This window comes from Crinia signifera, chromosome 9 (assembly GCF_055691185.1).
Source record: "Crinia signifera chromosome 9, ASM5569118v1, whole genome shotgun sequence".
Taxonomy (NCBI): Eukaryota; Metazoa; Chordata; class Amphibia; order Anura; family Myobatrachidae; genus Crinia; species Crinia signifera.
This window is the reverse complement of record NC_139225.1, coordinates 32,208,663-32,232,496: the sequence shown is the minus strand read 5'-3', so window position 1 is coordinate 32,232,496 and position 23,834 is coordinate 32,208,663. Positions and strand designations below refer to the sequence as shown.

Sequence of the window (23,834 nt, the reverse complement as noted above, 5' to 3'; positions counted from 1 at the left end):
CTGGATGCATTTGGATGAAAACTTTAATGAACTGTATTTATTGACAGAAATAACCACAATTACTCCAGACCTGAAATAAGGGACTGACCTACTGCAACCATAAATCAATTAAATAAAACCCATCTTTCTACATATACATGAGCATAAAATTGAACAGCAAGAAATTCTTGGGATGAGGGCTACTTCCAACAGTCGTGCATTCTGGCAATAAAGATCATCTTTCTCCTCGGTCATATAAAAAACTTACCGTAAAACAGATTAAAGGTCTGATAACCACGTGAAAAGTCACATTATCAATACACACTTGAATTTTAGATTTGGACATCCCTATTTTTGACCTGTTAAATATGGTGGACGAGTGGTATTTGTGCAAGGAACACACAAAGACACATTTAATAATGACAGTTTAATGAATTTTTTTTTTTTAATGCAAACTTTACAAGACCCTCCTGTAGTTAAACAATTACAATTCCAGTGATGGAATGTTAGTATTCTAAAATACCCCCAAAAAGTGCATGCTGCGTCTCTAAACGTAAGTATATTGCAGTAAAAGACCAACTTTCAAAAATAAACACAGTACTTGTAATAAGAATATATATATATAGATTATGTATAAAACACAAACCACTGGTAGATTTAAAGCAGGGATCTGTTCAGACTCATAAGAAATAATACAAAAAAGGCAAAATCGAGAGCCAGAGTTGCCACTTCAACAGAACTGAAATGTCGTATTTCGCTCTGGCTTTTTACACGTTGCAATGCTCACTGCTATTTGGTATTCAGCAGTAAAGGAATGAAAGGAATTTATAAAGGACAGACATTCTGAACAAATCCCTGGGGAGCAAAATATTATTCACAGTTTGGAAATGACCAGAACAAAATTGGGTACATAAACATTTCGAGATCAGCAGGTAACTCAAAAAAGGTGAACAATTCACAACCAGCAGTTCTCATGGATGAACACTATCAACAGATGCAACAATTCTTTTTAGAACCAAATTTTTTTGTTTGTTTTTTAATCACTGGAGGAAAAAAAAATTTGTATAAAGCTTTAAGCGTTTCAGTACTGAACTTGTACATCCGTTGTCAACGTAACAAAGGAATTTTCCTATAACTGCAGTAGATTTTGGAATTTAAAGATGGCTCAAAAGCCAAGCGTGCCCCCCCTTCCCTCTCTCTTACGTAGGGGTACGTTTTGCAAAATCTGCAGCAGAAACCCTCACTACGTTTAAAACAAAAGGTGATAAAAAGTCAACAGTTGACTCCTGCCAAAAAAAGGTAAAGATGAATTCTCACTATTCTTGGTCTATGGGAAACGATTAGATGTTGCTGCTCCACATATGAAACCATTTCTTTCTACCACAAAAAAAAAAAAAAAGGAATAAAAATAATTAAGTCACACCTCAATGAACGGAAACTAATCTAAAAGCACCAGTTCAGTCTCACTTTCTTACAAATTCAACCACTGTGTTTAGCGTTTATGACAAAGTAACCGCAATGTGTCTTACTTGCATCTCTTCAGTAAAGCAGGATGAAAGAGCTGGAGATATTTACAGTACATTCCATAATGCTACATTCACTTGGAACACACGGTTATAAAATCAAACGCAGAGTAAATGTGTGTGTGTGTGGGGGGGGGGGGAAGCAGACCTGGCCATTACTGGTTGTGTAAAAGCAAAATCTCCCATGTGTCAATTGTTATTTGCATGCTAAAGCCTCACAGTAAGCTACAATAGCACAGCCAGCAGGCCAGGACCCGGTACAATATTGCAAGTTGCTAGAACAGAAAATGAAATACACATACAGTACTGTAAGACTGCCAAGTAAAACTTTGTAATTATTGGAAATGCCATACCGCGTAACTTTCTGTGCCTCCGAAAAAAATAAAAATCACATTTTAGTATTCGCTACTTTCCCAGCTGTGCACACAGACCTCCGCGTGCTGCATTCCTAATGATCAGACATAACCTAAACATCTTACAAGATGGGACTAACTTTCCAGAGCTCTATTTGGTTTAATTGGATGCGCGGATTGCACATTTGAGGATTGAGCCGCGTACCAAATCCAAAACAAAAAAGATTCAGCGTAACACCCATACCAAATAGCAAGCTAAATATCTTGCTATTTAAAAGAAAAACTATGAGGAAAACAATAGCAAATTTATAAAATAAAAAGAAAAAAAAGAAAAAAAAAAAGCTGTGCAAATTAGGAAAACCCAATTATTCTTCCCGCAACCCTTTCCCCCTTCATCTGCCCTTATTTAGGACATGTCACATTACTTACAGCCAGGGACCGTATATCACATCACATCACAGACTCAAAAACTGTCCGGGCTTTTTCAATAAAGTTGAACGCACAACGCACTCTGATTTTAGGGAATCTGAGTAGACAGAGGCAGTTACAGAGAAGGGAGCTGCCGGAATCTACCCCCTTCAATATCTTGTTGAATCCCAGATAAAATCCTGGCTTGGCTGCAACCCATTTTATTTTAAAGGAGCAAATTCTGGCTATTTCGACATTTTTAACCCATTAATTTTTCCTTTATTTGAGACACTTTTATATTCGCCAACAGCAAAGATCATTAGGGGCACTATCAAATACGAGCAGGCTCCTACATATTCCAAATGGAGGACTTTAAAACATTTGCTTTCCGCATTGAGAGTTGGAACTCCCTTAGAACAGAACGGACCAAATGGATGACAGAAACAGGTTATCAGATCCCAGAAAGCACAGTACAAATGCACTAGAAGGAACCATTACTGTGCCCCTTTGGCAATACAAAGATGCCAACCACAAATAATCCAGTGAGCCACTATTACACTGCCAACTTATATTACATTACTATTCACGGCCATTCATTTGTGTGATGCTTCGTTCGAGAGAAGACTACCATTAAAATCGACATGTGTTTAAAAGCAAAGTGTTTCTTATTATACTGGAATGAAACGGTGTAAATATATTGATAGTCGAAAGTCAATTATATGATGTGGAGAAAAGCCAATGAGACTTTATTATGGGGGGGGGGGGGGGGGGTGATGGGAACCCAAAAAACCTTGCGGAGTACATCTTAAACGCACCAAATAAAAATTGGGGGTAACCTCATCATCCTCCCTGACTTGCGCAATACACAGGAGTGAATGCCTACGAGGCTGTAATTTATGGAAGGAATAAAAGTATTAGCGATCCTCAAGCCATTCTCTCCCTCTCTTTCACCTGCGGCAGTTACGGGTTCATAGCTTAAGCAAAGGCCATTGCAGACATTGCGGAATCCGTTCTGTTTTCAGTTCTATACTTGACTAATCGAAGGAAGAACAGAGAGTAAGGCAGAAGGATCAAGGAAGACCCTCTCTGATGCCAAACGGTGTAAGAGGGACACTACAAAACGAGGTAGATTAAAAGAAAAAGTAATTAGCAGTAAAACCGTTTAAATACATTCTACCAAACTGTTCCTATACACAGCACAACAAGATAACTGAAGGACATCGGGGCAGAAGTTTTAAGCCTGGTGAGGAGATAAAGTGGCTGGTTATACTGAAAAATACGGCCAGCTTCTAACTGCCATCTTCAAACCCAGCCAGGAACTTGCCAGATAGAAGCCGATCAGCTGGTGCATTATCGCCTTCCACTTTATCACTTAACCAGGCCTAATACTTCTGCCCCCAATCTAAAACATACAGAGAAAATATAAATAAAAAAATAAAATAAAAACCCCAACCCCTTTATATTTGTGTGACTAGAAGGACTCTGAAAAGAGAGACAGTCATAGGAAAACGAACCATGAATTGCTCCAAACTCAAAAATCCCGTGGAGTCGAATGCACAAACCTAACTGGTTTAATGATAAATTTAGACGGTCTTTGTCGATATCCTTGCACAGGTGCCATGAACATGCTAATACTGAACACGCTACGTTACAATTATTGCTCGGAAATCAACTGTGTGTGTGTGTACAGAAAGGTTCAGCGGCCATGAGCCTAGCACATGCAACGGTTAGTCTGTCAGACATGCAACTTGAGCAGTCTCTTCATCTAGGTGTTCAGCGATCGTTACTATACAACCACAGCATACACTGGAGAACGCCAATCATTGACCAAATATTTTGCAAATGAAAAAGGATACAACCTTTTTTTTTTTAAATCATTTTCGGGATTCAGCATTTTAAACAGGAATTTGTAATTTGAGGTCTTCATGTTCTCATTTCATGAAAGTCGGGGTTACGGCTAGGGTAATATTTTAGAAAAACATTGCGATGTGGGTCTTGTGTGTCGGCTTATACAGCCTTCATTAAAACTAACAAAAAAAAAAGACATACAACATTGGTTGAAGAAGGGTAACAGAAACAATAAAAACTATTCAAGTATAAAACGTATCTACAAGTTGAACTTAAAAGGTCTTCTTCACCTTTACATTGTGATGTAAAGTGCAGCTAGCTATACGCCAGCTGTCAGCGTATCAAATTCAGAGACGGCAGAATGTACAGTATCCCCCAAGGCACAGCACGAAGCAGCAGTTGTGCTAAGGACTGAAGCTAAAAAGCCTCTATTAAAAAGGTACTGGGGGGGCGAAACACATGCAGGCAAAGAGCTGGAGAAGCCATAACAAGTACTCCACTCCAAGGCCTAACAACATCTGAACAAATCAAGTATCCTGGGCTTTGGAGCCAAACAAAGCTAAGTCACTGAAGAAAAGGCAAAATGTACAACATAAACCAGATGACTGTTTGACAGTGTAGAGCAGGTTACAAATGTAAATGTTTCACTACAGCATAAACTGTTCACATTTTGTTAACGGAGCATGTGACGTGTGCCACGGCTGTGGAGCATTCGTGGCTTCACATGCTACTAAACAGGAAAAAAATGAAACAAAGGCAAAATAGTGCACCACCAGTAAAAAGTTCAGCTTTATATAGAACCGAAAAGAAAGCGGATTGATTTCTGGGAAATTGATGTTAAACCGTAGGACAACCAAGAAGAAGCAGCCATGAAAGGGGTGGGGTCTGGCATAAAAGGGGATCTGGTTGTGCTGCGAGCAGCCCTGTGCAAAAGGCTGGGGTGGTGTATGCCGAAAACAGCCATAGGTGAAATATCACAGCATTTATTTTTTTGCTTTGCTGCAGTTTCTTTTATAGGCTGGGACACATTCATAAGCCTGTATGGCACTGAGAATTCCCTCAAATATTTGTTTTATGTTAAATGTACAAAAGTTAAATGACTCAGTCAACAGTGACTAGGTGTATCAGTTAGGGTACGTTTAAACCCAATTTTCACAGCACATAGAAAAAAGGAAAACCAAAATAAAAAAATATACAGAATATCCCCATCGAGAGGGGAGGAAATAACTGCAAACCGTTTGCATCACAACCAACCCTTGGTCAAAAGAGCTGAAACAAGTAAATAAAAAGCAAGGGAAGATCCCAGAGAAGAGTCTAACGGGTGGTGCGGGAATCATTTAGGAGATGATGGTATAGTAGCAGCTTTCTGAGCTGGAGCGGAGGGGAATGATTGCATTCCAATTCCAGGCTGGTAGGTTGCAAGATGCTGTGCGGGTAGGCCTGACGACTGGTTAGACCACTGTACTGGGTAACCGGTGTTGCCCATTCCATTGTATTGGCAGGCATGCGGTACTGGGTACGATGGGATTCCGCCAGATGGGTAGTTGGGCAGTACAAGGGATGGAGAGATAGCAGCTGGAACAGTCCCGTGAATCTGAGACAGTGTGGGAATCCAAGTGGATGGGAAGCCTAAGGTGCCGGATGATGCCTACAACAATAATAAAAAAAAGTTAATAGATTAAAAAAAAACTGCAAAGCATCTCAAACCAAAACTCATCACCCTTACTACAGTCCAATACCTTCCAACTTTTAGAATGAAGGGGATGTGGCCTTGGCAAAAGGGGGCACAATGCCCGATCGATAGCCATGCCAGCCTTTGTCATCACTGTGGCAGCATGCCCAGGGATCTGAGCTGCTGGCCATGCCCCCCGCCCCTTTGTCTACCCTGAATAGATGCTGTGTACACAGTGAGTGTAAGGGGAACTCCCATTACAATCGGGACAGGCGGGAGGTATTCCCCACCAGACATTACTATGGTTTCAGCAAATTACCTCTTCTGTCTACTAACCATTTGGAAATGGTTATTAGTTTTTAGTTTACCATTCGTTTTTTTAGATTACCATTTAAATTACTACAATACCAAGAAAGGAAACAAATGTTTACCATAAGGATACTTCAGAAAAAGAAAAAAAAAATCCCACTAGTGTTTTAAGATCATTACATGACAAGTATATATTTTTTTCTTATTCTTCAAGTGTCTGTAAATCAAAGGCAAAAGAAGAAAGGCATTCACATCAGTCCTGTTCTCACCTCATGAACCCGATTCCAGCTTTCTGTTTCTGGTCGGTTCTGGTTCTGTTTGATCTGATTCAGACTCTGTTTCAAAAGTAGGTTGCCTGTATTCTCCTTGGCCCAGTCATCGACCAGCTTATGCAGATCATCTGTGAACATGCTTTTCTTACCAGAGACTGACTGCTGGCAGGCATCAGAGTTACTCTCGCTGCACTGGTGGTCTGCGTTAGGAGAAGGAGACGTACCACATAACAAGTCTGCGCTGCGTATTAAAGGTCAGGTATCCCATTACATGCGGATAATTGGTTCACTGGGGCCAAGGTCGACAGGGTTGGAATGTTGCCACAAGCATAAGGTTGACAATGCTAAGGTCGGCGTGAGTTTTTCACGTTTGACATCACGTCAACAGACACCATCATAGTGTACCGCATCCGCTCGCCGTGCTTCGGGCACGCTGCCGTGCTGTGCTCTGCAAACTATTTTATTCTCCCAGCACACCCTAGTGCAGTGGTTCTCAACCTCGGTCCTCAGGACCCCCCAACAGTGCATGTTTTCCAGGTCTCCACACAGAATTGCAGGTGAAATAATTAGCTCCACCTGTGATCTTATAAAATGTGACCGTGAATAATGAGTGCACCTGCTGGGTGACCTGTAACATGTGCACTGTTGGGGGGGGGGGGACTGAGGACCGAGGTTGAGAACCACTGCTCTAGTGGATGGTAGGGCATGAAATACCAACCCTATCGATCTTAGCCATGTCAATCTTTTTCAGGTGACGTCCTAAGCCCTGTCGACCTTCTGTGGTCAACCCAATGCATGGCGACCTAAATAGGGTTGACCGTGGCTGTATCCCGTGGTAACACACAGTAAGGATTACAACATGCAGTTTCCTATCAGATTAAATTGGGTTTACAATTGGTACTTGTGGACAATCACGGCTCCCACGATGTCCATCGCATAGTAAAAAATCGCATGCGATTTTTAACAGAAATGCATCCAAATGCATTGAAATTAGTATCAAACATGTTCAATGGCCCCCAAATGTCATTTTTCAGGCTGTACCACCCCCACTATCAACGCGAACCGGAAGCGTGGCGAGCGCAGCGAGCCCGCGAGGGGCGGCAGCACTCGTCCTACGACCTTTTCATTCCCCCACTATCCACGTCGGCGTGGAGTTGAGAATAGAAAGTGTGGCGAGCGCAGCGAGCTACCGAGCCCCGCGAGGGGACACTGATACCTTCACAGGTATACGCGTCCCCGTCCGCTTGACACGCTTCGGGCTCGGTGGCTCGCTGCGCTCGCCACACTTTCTATTCTCAACTCCACGCCGACGTGGATAGTGGGGGAATGAAAAGGTCGTAGGACGTGTACAGCCGCCCCTCACGGGCTCGCTGCGCTCGCCACGCTTCGGGTTCGCGTTGATAGTGGGGGTGGTACAGCCTGAAAAATGACATTTGGGGGCCATTGAACATGTTTGATACAAATTTCAATGCATTTGGATGCATTTCTGTTAAAAATCGCATGCGATTTTTTAAAAACGCATAAAAACGTCAAATATCGCATGCCACTACATATGGCATGCGATGGGAGCCGTGAAAGTCCACAAGTACCTTACAATTTATTGGCCATTTCATTGAAATAAATAAGCATTTACCTGAATGTCCAATGCCATTATCCATGTGGCTCAGAGACTGCGGTCTACTCCGCTGTTTATTTTTTAGGGACCTGGGACGACGCGGGGACATAGGTTGAGAAGAGGCGTCGCAGGACTGCGTTTTGCTCTCTCTCAAAGATCTCAAGCGTGAATACACATCCTGTAACTCTCGGTTCTGCTGGGCCTGTAACGTCACCACCTCCTGGATGTGCCTGCAGAGAGGGGAAACCAATGGGAAATGATTTCTCTCAGATAGTGCAGAGGGTTCCAGGTCATGCTAACAGGGCAGAGGTTCTGGTGATGGTTACGGGTTGATGCTGGCTCTTCTGCATGCCTAACATGACAACCTCACAAGCACTGCGCCTAAAACACCATCACCCTAAACCGGATACAAAATAGAGCATACATCCTCTGTAAGTTGGGGTTATACAGATCTGTACACCTAACATACTAAAGTACCAAGAAGAGTATTAATTCAACATCGGGAGTATCCTGCTCGGTGCATTAAATCTGTCTGAACATTGCTGAGTCTAGACTGCAGTATATGGACCAAGGATATCCATGGCTCAACACAGATGATTAAATCCAATTGACTGAGGTACTAATGAAGTCACCTGTGGCCAAGCATGGATATACTTAAAATATGGACTCTTGTGATGTCTATAGAACACATTTTGGGAACCTCTGACTTAGCAGATTCCAGAATGGAAGTGAAAGAAACACTACCTCAAATATTTTTAAAGATGGACCATACTGAGGGACTAGCCAGTCCCTATCACTAAGAGGAGCCCTATTAGGGACTTAGGGGCAGATTTATTAAGCTCGGTGAAGTGATAGAGTGTCGAGTTTTTATCACTGGCCAATCAGCTCCTAACTGTGAAGTGACAGGCTTGGTTTGAAAAATAACAGGTAGGAGCTGATTGGACAGTGATAAAAACCAGACACATTATCACTTCACTGAGCTTAATAAATCTACCCCTGGCTGGACGATGTCACTAAAGCTGTGTACACACTCGGCGATTTTAAGCACATATCGCTGGCACTATGGTCGCTATGGTCAGTGATTGGTATGTGCTGGGGGCGATAAATCGCCAGGTGCGCGCTCCCTTGTGCACCTCAATATTTGACCATGTTTCCACCAGCCTTGCCAACTGATGATGGGACAGTATGGCTGATATGATGTGCAGCCTAATGGCTGTTAGGGCAAACCAGGGATGGGGAACCTTCGGCCCTCCAGCTGTTGTTGAACTACACCTCCCAGCATGCCCTGCAACAGTTGTAGCATGACCACATAGCAAAATTGTAATAAGGCATGCTGGGATGTGTAGTTCCACAGCAGCTGGAGGGTCAAAGGTTCCCCATCCCTGGGGTAAACGGTCTACCTGCTCTGGCCTGGTCGGACATTAGAATGTAATAGAGAGCATTACAAACAGGAGAGGTCTTGTTATATTACTTAGTGAACAAAACCTTGAATTTTAAATAATGACAGGATTGTTCTGATCACACAAAATTGACTGGTGTTATTTTTTACACACAAGCGTGAACATAATAAAAAGTCACTAACTTCTCCCGAAGTTTCTGAAGTTCCACCTTCAAGTCCTCATCTTCTAATTCTGACTCATCATCGCTACTCATTGGAGAGGATGGAGAATAGATTAGGGGGTACTGCTTTTGGGGAAAAGATTCTCCTTGGGAGTTTGGTCCGGCCTCTCGGACTGTAAAGTCGTGGGCTTTGCCAGGAGTTGTAGACATTTCAGAGTCACTACTGGGCTGCTTGGCAAAGTGGCTTTGCTTCGGGTTATCTTTTCCCCACACTGCCGAATTGGATGGAGCGCTGCTGCCAGTGGCAGACGTTTCTTCTAGTTCCAGGTCAGGAGTTAGAGAAGATGCGTCAGTCTCACATGTTGTACTGGCGGATGGTGGGGTCTCCTCAGCTCTAGTGACCGCAGACTCAGTTTCTTCTGTAGAGAGAGGCTTTTCCATTGGCAGAGATGTGGGGGGAACACTTGCAGGATCAGTAGCAGTGGATTGCTCTTGCTGTGGAACTGCCACAACCTGCAAAATAAGGAAAAAAGTAGTAAACAAATCCAGATTTCTATTACTGGAAATGACTAACAACTCAGTAACATTACACGATTCAGAGCCATATAAAGAGGTCTATCATTGGACCATATCAATATCTAAGGTGTGCTACCACTTGCTGGAATGGTTCTTTCCCATTAGAACAATGGGGCTATGAAAGCATCTATAAGGATTTTGGCACTTTAGAAATCTGGAAACATTTCTGGTCTCTTCAATGCTGCCATTCTGTAAGGCAGGGGTTCCCAAACCCCTCAGGACCCCACACTGTTCACATATTCCAGGTCAACCGGCAGGTGCACAGTGCATTCATTACTCATTGACATTTTAAAAAGATACAGATGGAGATAATTACTTCAGTTGTGAGGAGACCTGCAAAACATGCACCTTGTGGGGTCCTGAGGACCGACTTTGAGAACATGTGCTGTAGCGAGATCAGAGATATTCTTTAAACTCAAAACACGACTTTCCGAGGATTCAGTATTGAATCCCGGCGTTCAGAATCCCGACAGCCGAAATGCCGACAAGGGGGGGGACGTGGATCCCCCCCCTTGCGGGCTCGCTGCGCTCGCCACGCAGCGGGCCCGGTGCCTCGCTACGCTCGGCACACTAATTTATTCTCCCTCCAGGGGTGTCGTGGACACCCACGGAGGGAGAAAGTGTCGGCATTTCGGCGGTCGGGATTCTGAACGCCGGGATCCCGACCGCCGGGATTGTAACTGCATCCCCTTTCCGAGGTTACTTTAGCAGTCTGTGCTTTACTTTTTAGATTTTGAAATTCATTTTTCTGATGTCAAAACTGGATTGATCAGGGGTTACAGGTGACAAACTGGAGGAGACAACAAGGTGAGAGGGGAGATAATCTTTATTACAGCCAGCCTCTCTGCCTGCAGTGGGTGCAGCACCAACAACCTGTTTCGTAAGCAGGGACAGATGGAATCAGCTGGGGGGCTTCTTCGACCAACACACTATCACCAGAAGGGAGTTACCGGTGGTCGCGTGCTGGGTCCTATGGGGGAGGGGAAATCCAAGGCATCTTCTTAGTGAGCTGAAGATCACTAATACTCCTTTCACACTGACAAATATTTCCCGGGTTGTTGCACACGAACGTGCAACAACCCGGGAAACTGGTCAGTGTGAAAGGGTCCTGGAAGATTGTCCCGGGTCTTGACCAGGGTTGGAGCATGGACGGTCACAAGTCCAGGGCAGTGTAACTGGGTATCCTAGGTCAACGCGACCAGGGTCCCATTCACTGCACTGTAAAGGCGCCACTGTGCCGCCCCACCTCCCGATTAAGTCACCCGCCTGGCTTTATGCCGGGTCGGGCACCTAGAACGAAAGTGCTTGCAAGCCGGGTTGCAGCTGGGATTTCGTACCAATATGGCAAGCGCATTCCAGTGTTAAACAGGTATTCCCAAACTCTCCAAAACAGACACGCATTCCTGCAGCTATGGCTCTCACTATCACTAGCCAGGGACTATTACTACATTAACCATAATAAGTGGCTGAATAGGAGGGGAAGTAAATGCTTTATAATCGATCACTATTTATCCTTGTTAGAAGTATAGTATGCATACTATACAGGGTTGGACTAGCCCGCAAGGACCCAGGGAAACCTCCAGGTGGGGCCCCACCTTCTCCTCTAGCATTCCCATGTTCACCATCAGTTAAGGAGAAATAAAAAGATATACAGCATGTACTGTGGCAGATAAAGACCTCTCATCATCCAAGATAAACAAAGCAATCTACACACACACACACCCACACACACACACACACCTGAAAGCGTCCACGTTTGAAGGCACTGGTTCCAGATGAGTTGACCTCGGACAAGGCACATTCAGCCAGCGCTTCTACCACCCTTTGTGTGGAATCATGTACTTCCCGCCGTGTGCCATCTTCTTCAGCTACAAGCAAAACAAAAAAGCAAACGGCAAACCTTAGTGGAATCTGTGAAAGGAGCTCAAGGTTAAGGCCTGAGATCCTACTACATAAGTGAAGGAGAAGGGGGATAGAGGAACACAACAGTGCGTGCGGGCTTCCAGCTAAAAATACATGTTGCCATGCTCAGGCAAAAAACTATTGGCACACATGGAAGACGAAAAGCAATGATAAGTCCGAGGCTCTTGACCAAGTGCCTTTTAGGACACAGCTAGACAAACACAATAAAAGGCAAGAGTGAGGGAGCAAGAAACGTGAGGGAACATTTCTGAGGATGAATAAAAAATGAAATAAAAAAAATAACTCACTAAAAAAAATATATACGTACGGAAAGAACCAAAAGGGATGTTTTCCTATGGTACGGGCCTAACTGTAAGCAACACTACCTTGGCGTACTCTTGACCTCTTGAATAAGCTGTTGGAATGCCGCAACCTGCATGCCCAGCTTTTTAATTTGCGAGCCCACGGTTTCTTGCTAATAGGGTTTTTGAGACTAGGACAAGTAAAGCTTAGGCCAAAATATCCACCTCCTGTCTGTAGATGAGTGGTTCCAGAGCCCAGAGTGCGCTTGGTGCAGGCATGAGAGGAGCTTCCAGGCGGATGCCAGGCATCTTCAGAGCTTTCCTGGAGAAGATCAAATTAATGAAGCAAAAGGAAAAAAAATACTGTTCTCATACAATGCTATTTATAGAATTGCAGTAGTAATGCTTTCGTATAGATCCTTTATTTCCTCTATGTACATTCATACTAACTGTTCTACCAGCCCCTACCCGTTTAATGACAACCCTTTTATATTTAGTGTGTATTTTATGGTTAGTAATGTATACATTTATAATAGGGACTACACACGGGGCGAGACTGCTGAGCGTTCTAAGCGATGTAGATTGCTCAGCTCACAGTGCTGCACAGGGATGTGTCAGTGCTGCATAGAGCAATCTGTCAGGGCCAGAGTTCGACGATGAGAACACTGGCCTTGACCAGCGATTAAAGTAGATTTTTTCAGCATGCGATCACTTAGAAAATGCCCTTAAATTGCCCCGTGTGTAGGCCCCATAAGTCTCCACAAATTATTGGTTCACCATAATGCTGGATCGTTTAAAGCAGTGCTTCCCAAACTCGGACCGCAATGACCCCTAAAAGCTCAGGTTTTCCAGCTCACCCGCATGTATCAACATTTTAAAAAATCCACGTGACCTGGAAAAAGATTTGTGTCTTTCTCGTTACATTTTTTTTTCTTCGAGGACGTCAGGGGCCACAGGCTTAACGCTGGGTACTGACAAGACTAAAGTTAACTGTTGGGGGCCCTTAAGGACCGAGTGGGAAATGTATCATAGCGGCACTTACAGGAAGACACTAAGGGGGGTATTCAATGTGAGGGTCACGGCAGTCGACCGCCGTGACCCAGTCCCGTTCTCTGTCAGCTCGACCAAGAACATGCAGGCGGGATTCAATGTCCTGCCTGCAGCGGGACGAGAAGGGGGCGTTGCCGCGAATTGCAGCCGGGAAGAGGCGAGCTGCAGCTGGCAGCTCGTCACTTCCCGGCCGATCTCAGCAGAACGAGCCCGACAGCTTGTGAAGTCGGGCTCGTTCTGCCGAGATCCCCGACAGCATTGCGCAGGGTAAGACAGCATGGAATAGGGCCTGGCAGGCATCTCATCGACGGGAGATGCTCGCCGGTGATTGAATACCCCCATAAGAGCCGACAACTTTCCCTCCCCATAGAGACTTCATCTGTCTACCTGTGAGTTTGGGAACCACTGGTTTAAAGTATCTATTTATCAATGTAATAGTATTTAATGTAATGATTCAGTAAGTAAAATAATCGTATTAACATAATTGTACATGGTGCAAAAAATGATAAAATCTTGAAGTCCTAGTTCTCATTTGTATATATTTTCAGTAAATGGAGTTTGATGGATATTTACAATTCCTTCCTGTATTGTAAAACTCTGTTTGATATCTGTATGACGAGGGAAGGAAAGAAGTGCTATACACACAAGTATCAAGCAGTGTGGAAACTCACTGGGGACATACAGATGTGTCCTCATACATCTTTGCTGCAGTCACGCCAAACAGCCCTTCTTGGCAAGTAGGGTCGCGTGAGAATAGTTTTAGCGTTGGGAACTTTTTTGCATCTTTTTGTCCAAAAATGGGTCTTAGTCGCAATGCAACTATGAACACAATAAGACCGTGCTGTGATATATGGTGATAATTGTGTATCAGTGTATCTTTGAATCAGTACAATGAGAGGTATTCAATGATTGCTGATATTTCCGTCAGTTGGAAATATTGGCGCACAGCGTTTTCTGCCGCATTGAAGCCCATGCAGATTCCACTTTTAAAAAATTAGAAGCTGCATGGTTGTAAATGAACGCTAGATTGTTGAATCTGCATCCATTTTCACCAATCCATGGAGCTTTTCGACAGTTGGAAGATTCAATCCATCAATCAGCCGATATTTCTGACGGTTGGCAAAATGTACCAACAGTCAGAAAAAAAGATTGAATACCCCCAATGTACTAACTACAGCCTTTTACCAACACAAGCTCTGTTTGGTAATACAGACCCAGTCACACACAATGCACAAGAGTCCTGTCACATTAATCAGCAGAGTCTTCTTGTGCGTCCTAGTCATATTTCATTGAGACTAAGATGCATTTTAGGCTATCAAAAATATATAAAGAACAAAATTAAAAAAACACAACGTTAGAAGATTCTCACAGAACCTTGAGTGCCAAGAGGGGCCGTTTGGCGTCACTACAGAAAAGATGTAGGAGGACAAATCTGTATAAGACGCCCAACGCAAGAAGAACTGCACCTGGTGGCTTACTCATGCCAGACATCTCACGCTGTATAGCATAATCGAGGATAGAAGGCTAGACAGACCCATAACCTGTATCTAAGGCAGATAACATTGTGCATTTTTTTATGCACCAAGGGGCCCCCTTTGGGAGCACTAGATAGGCAAAAGCTACTATTTGTTATATGCAAAATAAGGGGGAAAACAGTTTCATTTTCGAAGCAATGAGCCGAATGCTTGCAGAAAAAGAAACAGATTACTTACAGATGGCGTCAATTCACCAGGCACCGCAATGACAGCTTCAGGAGCTTTGACTTCGGGAGAATCAATAGGTTCCGCCTCTTCCGGAGTGGCCTGTATACTGGTGGAATTCACATTGGCTGCATCAGGGGCAGGACAGGACAGGGTATCCTCAGCAGATGATGACAAAGGGGACTCTGTACTCTGCGTCTCCTTCTGACTGTCGGCATAGGAACTAGCAGAGCTGTCTTGGTACAATAAGGTTCTCAATTTTTCATCCAGCGTTTTAATACGGTTGTCGACAAATTCTATTTTGGGGGGCCCTTCGTTGTCCGATTCCTGCACTGAAGCAGAGTGCGCTAGTGAAGCCTCCGAGACTGGCGTCTGTGGTAGAATGTTTCCATCTGAAGGTGTGATGTTGTCTGAAAGAGTGAGCCCAAGGGACATACCGGTGGTATTTTGGCCAGAAGTTTGCTGAGCCATACCATTTGTTACCTGAGCATCCGGATCACTAGAAGGCTGATAACCTGGCGGCTGACCGTCTGGTAGGACAGATACATTGGTGCCATGGATCTCGGGCTCTGGCTGAATCTGCATTGCTGGGGAAGCAATGCTGCTAAGAGCAGGCGACACTATTTCATTACCATTTTCCACATGAGCTGCGAGTATCGGGGGTACAGGTTCTGTGTTAGAAACCTGGCAATCTGTTGATGTAGTGGGCACAGTGGGTTCTGGCTGAAGCGAACAGTTGTCCTCAGGGATTGTGAGGCTTGTTTCTTCCATTGATGGTCCTATTAAGGTAAAGAAAGAAAAAAGACAATTATGCGAAGACTACACTTTTCCCGGTCATTAATTCCAGCCAACAAAATGAACACCGACGGAATAAAGGAATATATTAACTCTCCTCAGCATTGGTTAACAGGCTATTGTAAGAAATGAAGTGTCTAGGTTCTACGCATTGGAAAGAGATAAAGTTGACGGAAATAATGTACCAGCCAATCAGCTCCTAATTGCCATTTTCCAGGAGCGTTTAAAAAAGGAGTTAGGAGCTGATAGGTCGATACTTTACGTTCTTCTACGTCCTCTCTCCCCAATGCTTAGTACATAGATCCTACAGGGGCAGATACATTATACCTACACATATAATGCTGAAATAGCACATCTTGCCTCGGCTCTTTACAGACGGGAAGGAGAAGGCAATGCAGGTGAGCTATGTTAACAGCTCAGCTACCAGAGTGGGGTGAAAACTCCCACCTCCGTTTATACCTGTCGGAGCCCCCGGCATATCAGTCCAGAGCTAATGTCTCCACTGGGCATGTGTGAGATCTCGCATCGCGAGATAGCCCAGCAGCAACTGCAGTCAGGGACATTGCTGTGGTCATGGGGAAATGACAGAAGCAGCTGTTGGAACGGTAAGTGCCATTGACAGTTTATGAATTGGGTGGCAGCACTGAAAAAATAGCTGTGCCAATTATTTTAGGGGTATGGGGGAGAAGCTGTGTCGCTAATCCCCCTCATACAGCTATCCCATACTGCCTTAAAACACTTCAAAAAAGCTATGCTAGTTTTGCGAGGAACCAGAATGTGCCGTTGTAAACATGTAGCGGAAACGGCCTCATTCAGGACAACATCATGGGTAAGAAAGTTGAGATTCTCAAGGGGAAATTTACTAAAGCTTCTAAAGATGAAGAGTCGTGATAATGTCCATAGAAACCGATCAAATTCGCTCTATCATTTTCTAGATGCAATAGGGAAATGATCGACAGAATCTGATTGGTTCCTATGGGCAACATCACTTCTTTTCATTTTTAACAACACTGGGTGGTGCGAGCAGAAATGCCAGTGGAAAAAACAATTGAATTCTCCCATTTGAATGATAATCAGCCAAGGAAATTTGCAGTTTTGTAGAGCTGTCCAAATAACCCTGAGGGATATGCCCTGTTGTTCATGAACCCAGCTTGTGTGTGTGTCTCGACCTACCTGTAGCATGCTGAGGAACTTTGACAACTGCAGGCTGGGCGACATACGAAGACTGAGCTTCTCGGTTTCTTATAGTTTGGTTGATGAATAACCGCCAGCGACCAACTGGTGAGGACTGCGGTCCCGATTCCCCTGTAGGAAGAGAACAGACTGAATTCACTCCAGATGCTACAACTTCTGTTCGTGCTGTTTAAAGACCAGCACAATAATAATGTCACAAATTAATAAATGCTCACCTCCTGTTGGAGCAGATACAGGAACCGCTATTTGCACATGCTCGGATGACCCGGTCTAGTGGAGGAAAAAGTAAAATGAATAGTGGACATCATAGGCAAGAACATTCGGCCTCTTTCACTGAGAAACAATGATATCACTCACTTGGCTGCCAGACTCGGGCGGCGCAAATTCTGCTCTTGCCTCAGCTGGAATTTTGCAAAGTATTTCCTGAGCTTGACTGACAATTAGCTTCAGCTCCTCTACAAACCTCTCCTTTTCTACTTCAAGCACAAAGTCATCTTCAACCTAGTTACAGGTAATAAAAAAAAAACATTTCAACCAAAACTTTCAGGGCTAAACAAAAACTTCAGCACCAAAAAAGGAAGAGATACGAAGGTTTGTCTTGGACCATGCATCCACACGCCAGTAATAACACTTTCACATTACTGAAATATCCCGGCTCGATGAGCAGTGTGAAAGGGTCTATAATGGACATCCGCAGTGTTAAAGTACAGGGTGGAAGGGTTCGGACGCGGGTTTGCAATGTAAGCGGTATAACAACCACAAAGCTCTTCTGGCTGCAGAAGCAGATGTAGGAAATTCAGCACTAATTACGCATGTGTCAATGGTTGCTTTTCCTTAGTAATCGGTTGATTCTCGAATATGAACCTACTTGGGAGAATTTCTGATCTGGGTTTTCCAAATAGCAGACTCTCTTCTAAGAAATCGGCCCACCTGTCTGCTGCTTTTGTTCCCCAAAGCCAAAATAGGTCTCAAGGAGCACTTGAAACTGTAAAATTTCCCTTTGCAATACCAAGGGCCTAATTCCAGTTTAAACAATGCAGATGCTCACTGTTTCATCTATCTCCCCCCTCGGTGCTTTAAGCACTTCAAGTTTTCACAGACCTTTAAAAGCAAGAACCGTCATAAGGAATGGGTTGATGGTTATGCCAGTAAAGAGGGCGTGGATTGCCTCTCCGTAACTGTAATCCTACAGATACCCTGCAATTACCATGTATAGGGCAATGTCTTCAGGAGCATCTCCATCTGCGTCGAACTTAAAAGTGACCATTTTGTTGTTATGAGTCTCCAGCTGGCACTCCACCATGTTATCGCCATAGTGTGAAACCTGCAGGTACAGAAGCAAACACAAATAAGAACCTGGCATCCACGGAACTGAAGACGTAAGATTCTGCAGAGACACACATACCCCTAGGAAGCACAAGTTAAACCGAGTCATTTTATCTGGCCGGGGGCAGGAAGCTCTACGTTGCTTCATCTTCTCATGCTTGCCGTTTCCAAGAGGACCATCACCGCCACCACCATTGTCCCTGGCAAAGTCAGCATAAGCACTGAAACAGAGCATGGTTATCAATAAAACCTTAGTGACCAACTAGAATAAATCAATGGCAACCATAGCAATATGTATATAATGTAATAACATCCTTCCGCCATCAAACTAACAATACAATACACTGCTCTATATTTTAACTTTGTTTTATTTAACATGGTTTTGTTTCTTTATTTTGTTCCTTTGTTTACGTATCCTCTCCTAAAAACGCTGCCCTTGTTCCTCAGAGCACCATGGAAAAAACTGGTCTCTGAGGAGAGGAAGGGGTATAGGGGGGAGGAACTACAGGCTGCACTTCCTGAAAGAAGTTAGTCTCGATGGTGCCCGGTCCTCCGACCACCTCCCACAAGTCTCAGTATCCACCATTGGCCGTGAGCAAAATATCTTAAGGTGCCCACACACTAGAAAGATCTGCGATCATAAGATGTGCGCATAAATTAGCCTTCAAATCTTTTGTCCGATCTGGACAAAAGATTTCAGGCAAGCGCACATCTTTACCAAAGATTTTTCTTAAGATCCCGTGTGCGTTCCTATGGATCTTTTGTTAAATCTTCTGATCTTTTGTGTAGCACGTAAGATCAGAAGATTTAGCAAAAGATCCACGGGAGCGAGCATCGGCCGATTTTCGACCGATTATCGGTAAATATCGGCCGATTTATCGAAAATCGGCCCAAAAATCGTTCTAGTGTGTGGGCACCTTAACACTGTACAAAGCTTTTACAATCAAATAAGGGCACTGATACTACAAGAACAGTGTCTTGCTAAAGTATTCAACCCTCTAATAGAGGGTTGAATACTTTAGCAAGACACTGTTCTTGTTCTATAAAGTCAACATTTGTCTGTATGACAAATACATTGATAAAGTTGTGAACAATCAATTGCCAATCAAACACAGCCTATAACACGCAGTAAGAAGCTTATCTCATACTTGATCTCTCATAAGCGGCTTAGTAAATAGATAGAACCAACAGATTATTCCAGGCGGTATTTTTTTTAAATTATGGACCAATAGGCTCAAAGTCAAGTTCGAACGCAAAACTCATTTGTCTGCAGATTTCTTTAAATTTAAAAAAAAAAATATATAAAAAATAAAAAAAAATGATGCTTGCATAAGTAAACAACCCCTTTGCTGTGGAAGTTCCAAGCTTACGCTGCCTTTTAAGTAGCCTGTACCTGTAAATTATTATAAAAGCCAGCTTTTATGGATGGAAGACCACTCTAATTCAGATCATTTGGTCATCTAGCAAATCTGTGGAAATCAAGACCAATAAGTTTTATATGAAAATGGAAGATAGTTATCGACATTTGCACAGGATAGGAAGATGCTAAAGATCTAAAAGATGCTGGCTATCCCATTGGGCGCTGTTGGTGCACTTGTGAGGAAATGAAAGCTGCATCATGGCACCCAAGCACTGTAACCACTTGCCTACGCAGCTGCATTTATTCATGCTACGGAACCGGTAACCATGGCAGTCACGGCGGTACATTGGTGCATGCTTAGTGCAACTGCAGTATGTTCGCAGTCAGATGATAATCTCTCAGTGAACATTGGCAATGCATAAACAAAAAGGTGAATGTTCTACAAAAGCAGTAGCCAGTCTAGACCACCACTGGTTATCTCTGGCCCTATTTACAAAAAATAAAATAAAAAACACAACAGCAACCCACAAGCATTTTCCGACCAAACTGCAGCAAATCTGCTAAAAAGAAAAGCAAAAACTTGTACAGTTTGCGTCCATAGTCCCCTACCAGGATTTAAAACGGTGATTGTAGTAAAACGTGGTTCTACAATGAACTTCTGCGCACATTATTTTCAATGTACTACTATCTGGAACAAATTTGTGAATTTTATCTGTAATATATACAAATTTGTTGACTTTTCGAGGGGACTGAATATTTTTGTAAGCCACTTTTTTCATCTATTATAAATAAGCATGCACTACTACTGTACATCAAATCACTGAATGTTACTTCTAGAGGAGTGAAATGCTTACCACTGAAGGGAGTCCAAGTTCTGAGTACCAGACTGATCTGATGCATTTGCCTGAAAAAAATAAAAAAAGGAGAAAATAAGATGGCCAACACTTAAGCCCAAAAACCCAGCTTCACCTGCGTTTCTCCCATGTAATCTTTAAAACTGGACTTACACAGCTCTGTTCTCACCTCTATGTAAGAGCAGTTAGAAACCACGAATGACAACTCTGCACTAGTCAGTCATATTCTGCAGTGCTTAAAAGGGACTGTTTCTTATTCAGGGATAGATTTATTATAGCGGCGCTAACAGCAAGTAGCGAGGCGAAGCAGGAGGGGCTAACTCCCCCCTCCGGCGATGTCCCCTCCAGCTGACAACTGTCTCCTACTCCCCGGCCGGCTGGACTGCGCATGCGCGGGATCTCGAGGTTGCCCTGAGGAAGATCTGCGAAGCGTACGCCGGCCGGCCAAGCCGTGCGGACGTCTTCAGATCACGGTCCATAACATCTGTCTGTGTTAATACTAGTCCTTTTCAGGACTTTAATGTTTTTTTGGGTAAATACGTATTTGCTGCAACACCCGACTGATAGCCGGCAACTAGCGTGTTAACCAGTACACGCTAGACTGCCTTGCGGCTGACGTTCTCCTGAAGGAGACGCCGCAGACAGCAGGTACTTGCCCCATACCCGTGACCACAGCGGACATTGAACCGCAGGGTATCTAGCCATAACTGTTTATTAGTGGGACCAATATAGCCCTTACAGTGTAGGCAACCACACCACTATCTCTTGCTACAGTCAGGTGTTTATTCCTTAGCCATATATCCATAACGGCTCTAGGTTTGCATACTCTCAGCAGAATCTTCTTTACTTGTATACGGGTTTATATTGATACATCTATTGGTGCCGCTGCACCGTAGTGTATTGTAAAAACCCACTACACCAGAGTATGAGAGTGTGACCTATATGCTGTCAAATTAACCATTTGTGTAAACCAAACAAATTATTTTGCTTTAACATTCAACTACTGGTTTTAATCTTTAATAATATAATCGCCAGCAGCAAATAGACATACACAGACCGCATACTAGCGGGTGACAGATCTCCTAATTTTTAAAAAATTACAAATACTAATTAAGGAAGAAATCAAAAGTGTTCCACTAACAGTGCTATCAGCACAAACTAGTATTGTGACAGTGGATCTAAGACTCCGCACGTGCATCTTTTAATACACTTGTATTCACTCGTTTCAGGTTTCATGTTGTTTGTCATATTTCGCAGTCCTTTTAAACTATAATAATAATAAAAGGTATATTTTATGATTCTTCTTTTTCTGCTAACTGGTGCACCACTATAGACAAACCTTGCCTCTCTTCAACACCCTAATGCGGGGTACACACCAGGACGACCCGCTCACGATGCACATCGTGAGCGGGTCGTCAGTGTCTCGTCCGACCCGCTCACGATGACGCGGGGGGGCACGACCCACTCACGATGTGCACCGTGAGCGGGTCCGATCCGATGGCGACCCGCACCCGGCTGTATGGTAGTCATTGAGATCCTACCTGCAGCAGGTAGGATCTCAATAACGACCGACCGACCCGCGGGACCGCGCATCGGATCGGTATCGGTCCACACCAGGTCAGAAAAGGGCCCAATCAGCACACAATCTACATCCAATTGATCGGAATTGGATCTAGATTGTGCGGATCGGGCCCTAGTCGTCCTGGTGTGTACCCAGCATAACTGTTAACCCAATTTGTCTGTGGTAGCACACCCCTGTGAATTACTGACATGTCTCACCCAATCACATGACAGGGGGCCAATCAGATTGAATAACTGAGTCTCCCCATCTTGTGCAACGAACCCCCCAATCCCCCAACTATCTAGTCTATATTTCTACACCATATGTACACACACACACACACACACACATATATAGGTACACAATGGTCAATATTTGTTCAGAAGCCAATCAATTGAATGTTTTAGGATTGTGGGGGGAAACCCATGTAAGCAACAACATACAAACTTCACACCGTTAGGGACCTGGTGGAATCGAACAAAAGCCTAGTACTACCCTTAAAATCGCAATGCCAATCAGGATGACTGTAGACCACATCCTGCATATACTATACACCCTGCCAGGTAGGATTACACAAACCTCTACTACACGTTCCCGTTACACCACTAGACACACAAAAGGGCACTTCTGAGCAATCTTACTACACAGGTTCTCAAACTCGTTCCTCGGGACCCCACACAGTGCATGTTTTGCAGGTCGACTCCCAGAAGTGAAATAATTAGCTCCACCTGTGGATCTTTTACAATGTGTCAGTAATAAGTGCACCTGTTGGGTGACCTGGAAAAAGTGAACTGTGTGTGGTCTTGAGGACCGAGTTTAAAAACGACGGTCTTACTTTATCACCTAGGGTGTTTGGGGGTTAAAAGCTACATATTTATCCCAATTACTACCATGTTAAATTGACAAATAAAATCCCCCCCCCCAAACAGAGCAGACAGGGGAGCGCTATACAAGACAAACTTAATAACATATTGTTGGCAGAGAGTTATTCACTCATGTCCTGAATTCAGGGAGTCCAAAAAATGGCAGGTGACGGCTCTAATTCCCAGCAGAGCTCTATAGCAGGCATGGCCAACCTGTGGCTCTCCAGATGTTGTGAAACTACACATCCCAGCATGCTTTGCCACAGTTTTAGCATTCCATAAGAGCAAAACTGTAGCAGTGCATGCTGGGATGTGTAGTTTCACAACATCTGGAGAGCCACAGGTTGGCCAGGCCTGCTCTATAGCAATAGTGCTTAGTAAAAGGGGATACTGACCAACCTGGTCTGTTATCACTACAGAGTGTAGCAACATCACTAGCAAAACCACTGAGGCCCTGGCAATAAATAAGTTTCTATCCAAGACACCTACTGAATCTAGAGAGCAGCTCCCATTAAAAAAAAGGGTCAAAAGCATTAACTGTTGTGTAGGACAGCTCCAAGGCATCATCGAGTCCCTCACCAGTAATCTGCCAGTATCCACTCGGCTGTATCGGAGCAAGCGTGTAGCTATTTCAAAACTTGCGGTCTGACAGCCAATCGGAAGCTACCACTGCCACTCCTGATTGGCTGCCATACCATGAGATCCAATTGGCTCGCAAGCCGGCTCAAGCTTTGAAATAGCTGCAAATGTTCTGCCCAGCTGTTGTCATTAACAAAAGGTGTACCATACTGCTCGGCCAGGGGAATGCTGGG

General features: G+C 43.9%; 1 protein-coding gene across 3 annotated transcripts in view; it reads right to left on the bottom strand.

Annotated features, from left to right (window-relative positions):
* Positions 1–391: 391 nt before the first annotated feature.
* WNK3 (WNK lysine deficient protein kinase 3) overlaps positions 392–23,834 on the bottom strand; it is a 96,590-nt gene continuing 73,147 nt past the window's right edge. For 2 of the 3 annotated variants that reach the window (XM_083158711.1, XM_083158712.1), the window contains exons 12-24: positions 20,599–20,648; positions 18,464–18,605; positions 18,266–18,382; positions 17,416–17,559; positions 17,274–17,328; positions 17,038–17,169; positions 15,082–15,848; positions 12,404–12,641; positions 11,856–11,983; positions 9,562–10,052; positions 7,998–8,209; positions 6,362–6,564; positions 392–5,759 (exon numbers count right to left, since the gene is read on the bottom strand). In XM_083158711.1, the coding sequence (XP_083014837.1) occupies positions 5,445–5,759; positions 6,362–6,564; positions 7,998–8,209; positions 9,562–10,052; positions 11,856–11,983; positions 12,404–12,641; positions 15,082–15,848; positions 17,038–17,169; positions 17,274–17,328; positions 17,416–17,559; positions 18,266–18,382; positions 18,464–18,605; positions 20,599–20,648 (2,994 nt within the window). In that variant the 3' untranslated portion in view covers positions 392–5,444. The remainder of the gene's footprint in view (positions 5,760–6,361; positions 6,565–7,997; positions 8,210–9,561; positions 10,053–11,855; positions 11,984–12,403; positions 12,642–15,081; positions 15,849–17,037; positions 17,170–17,273; positions 17,329–17,415; positions 17,560–18,265; positions 18,383–18,463; positions 18,606–20,598; positions 20,649–23,834) is intronic. The other variant, XM_083158713.1, reaches the window with a different exon arrangement.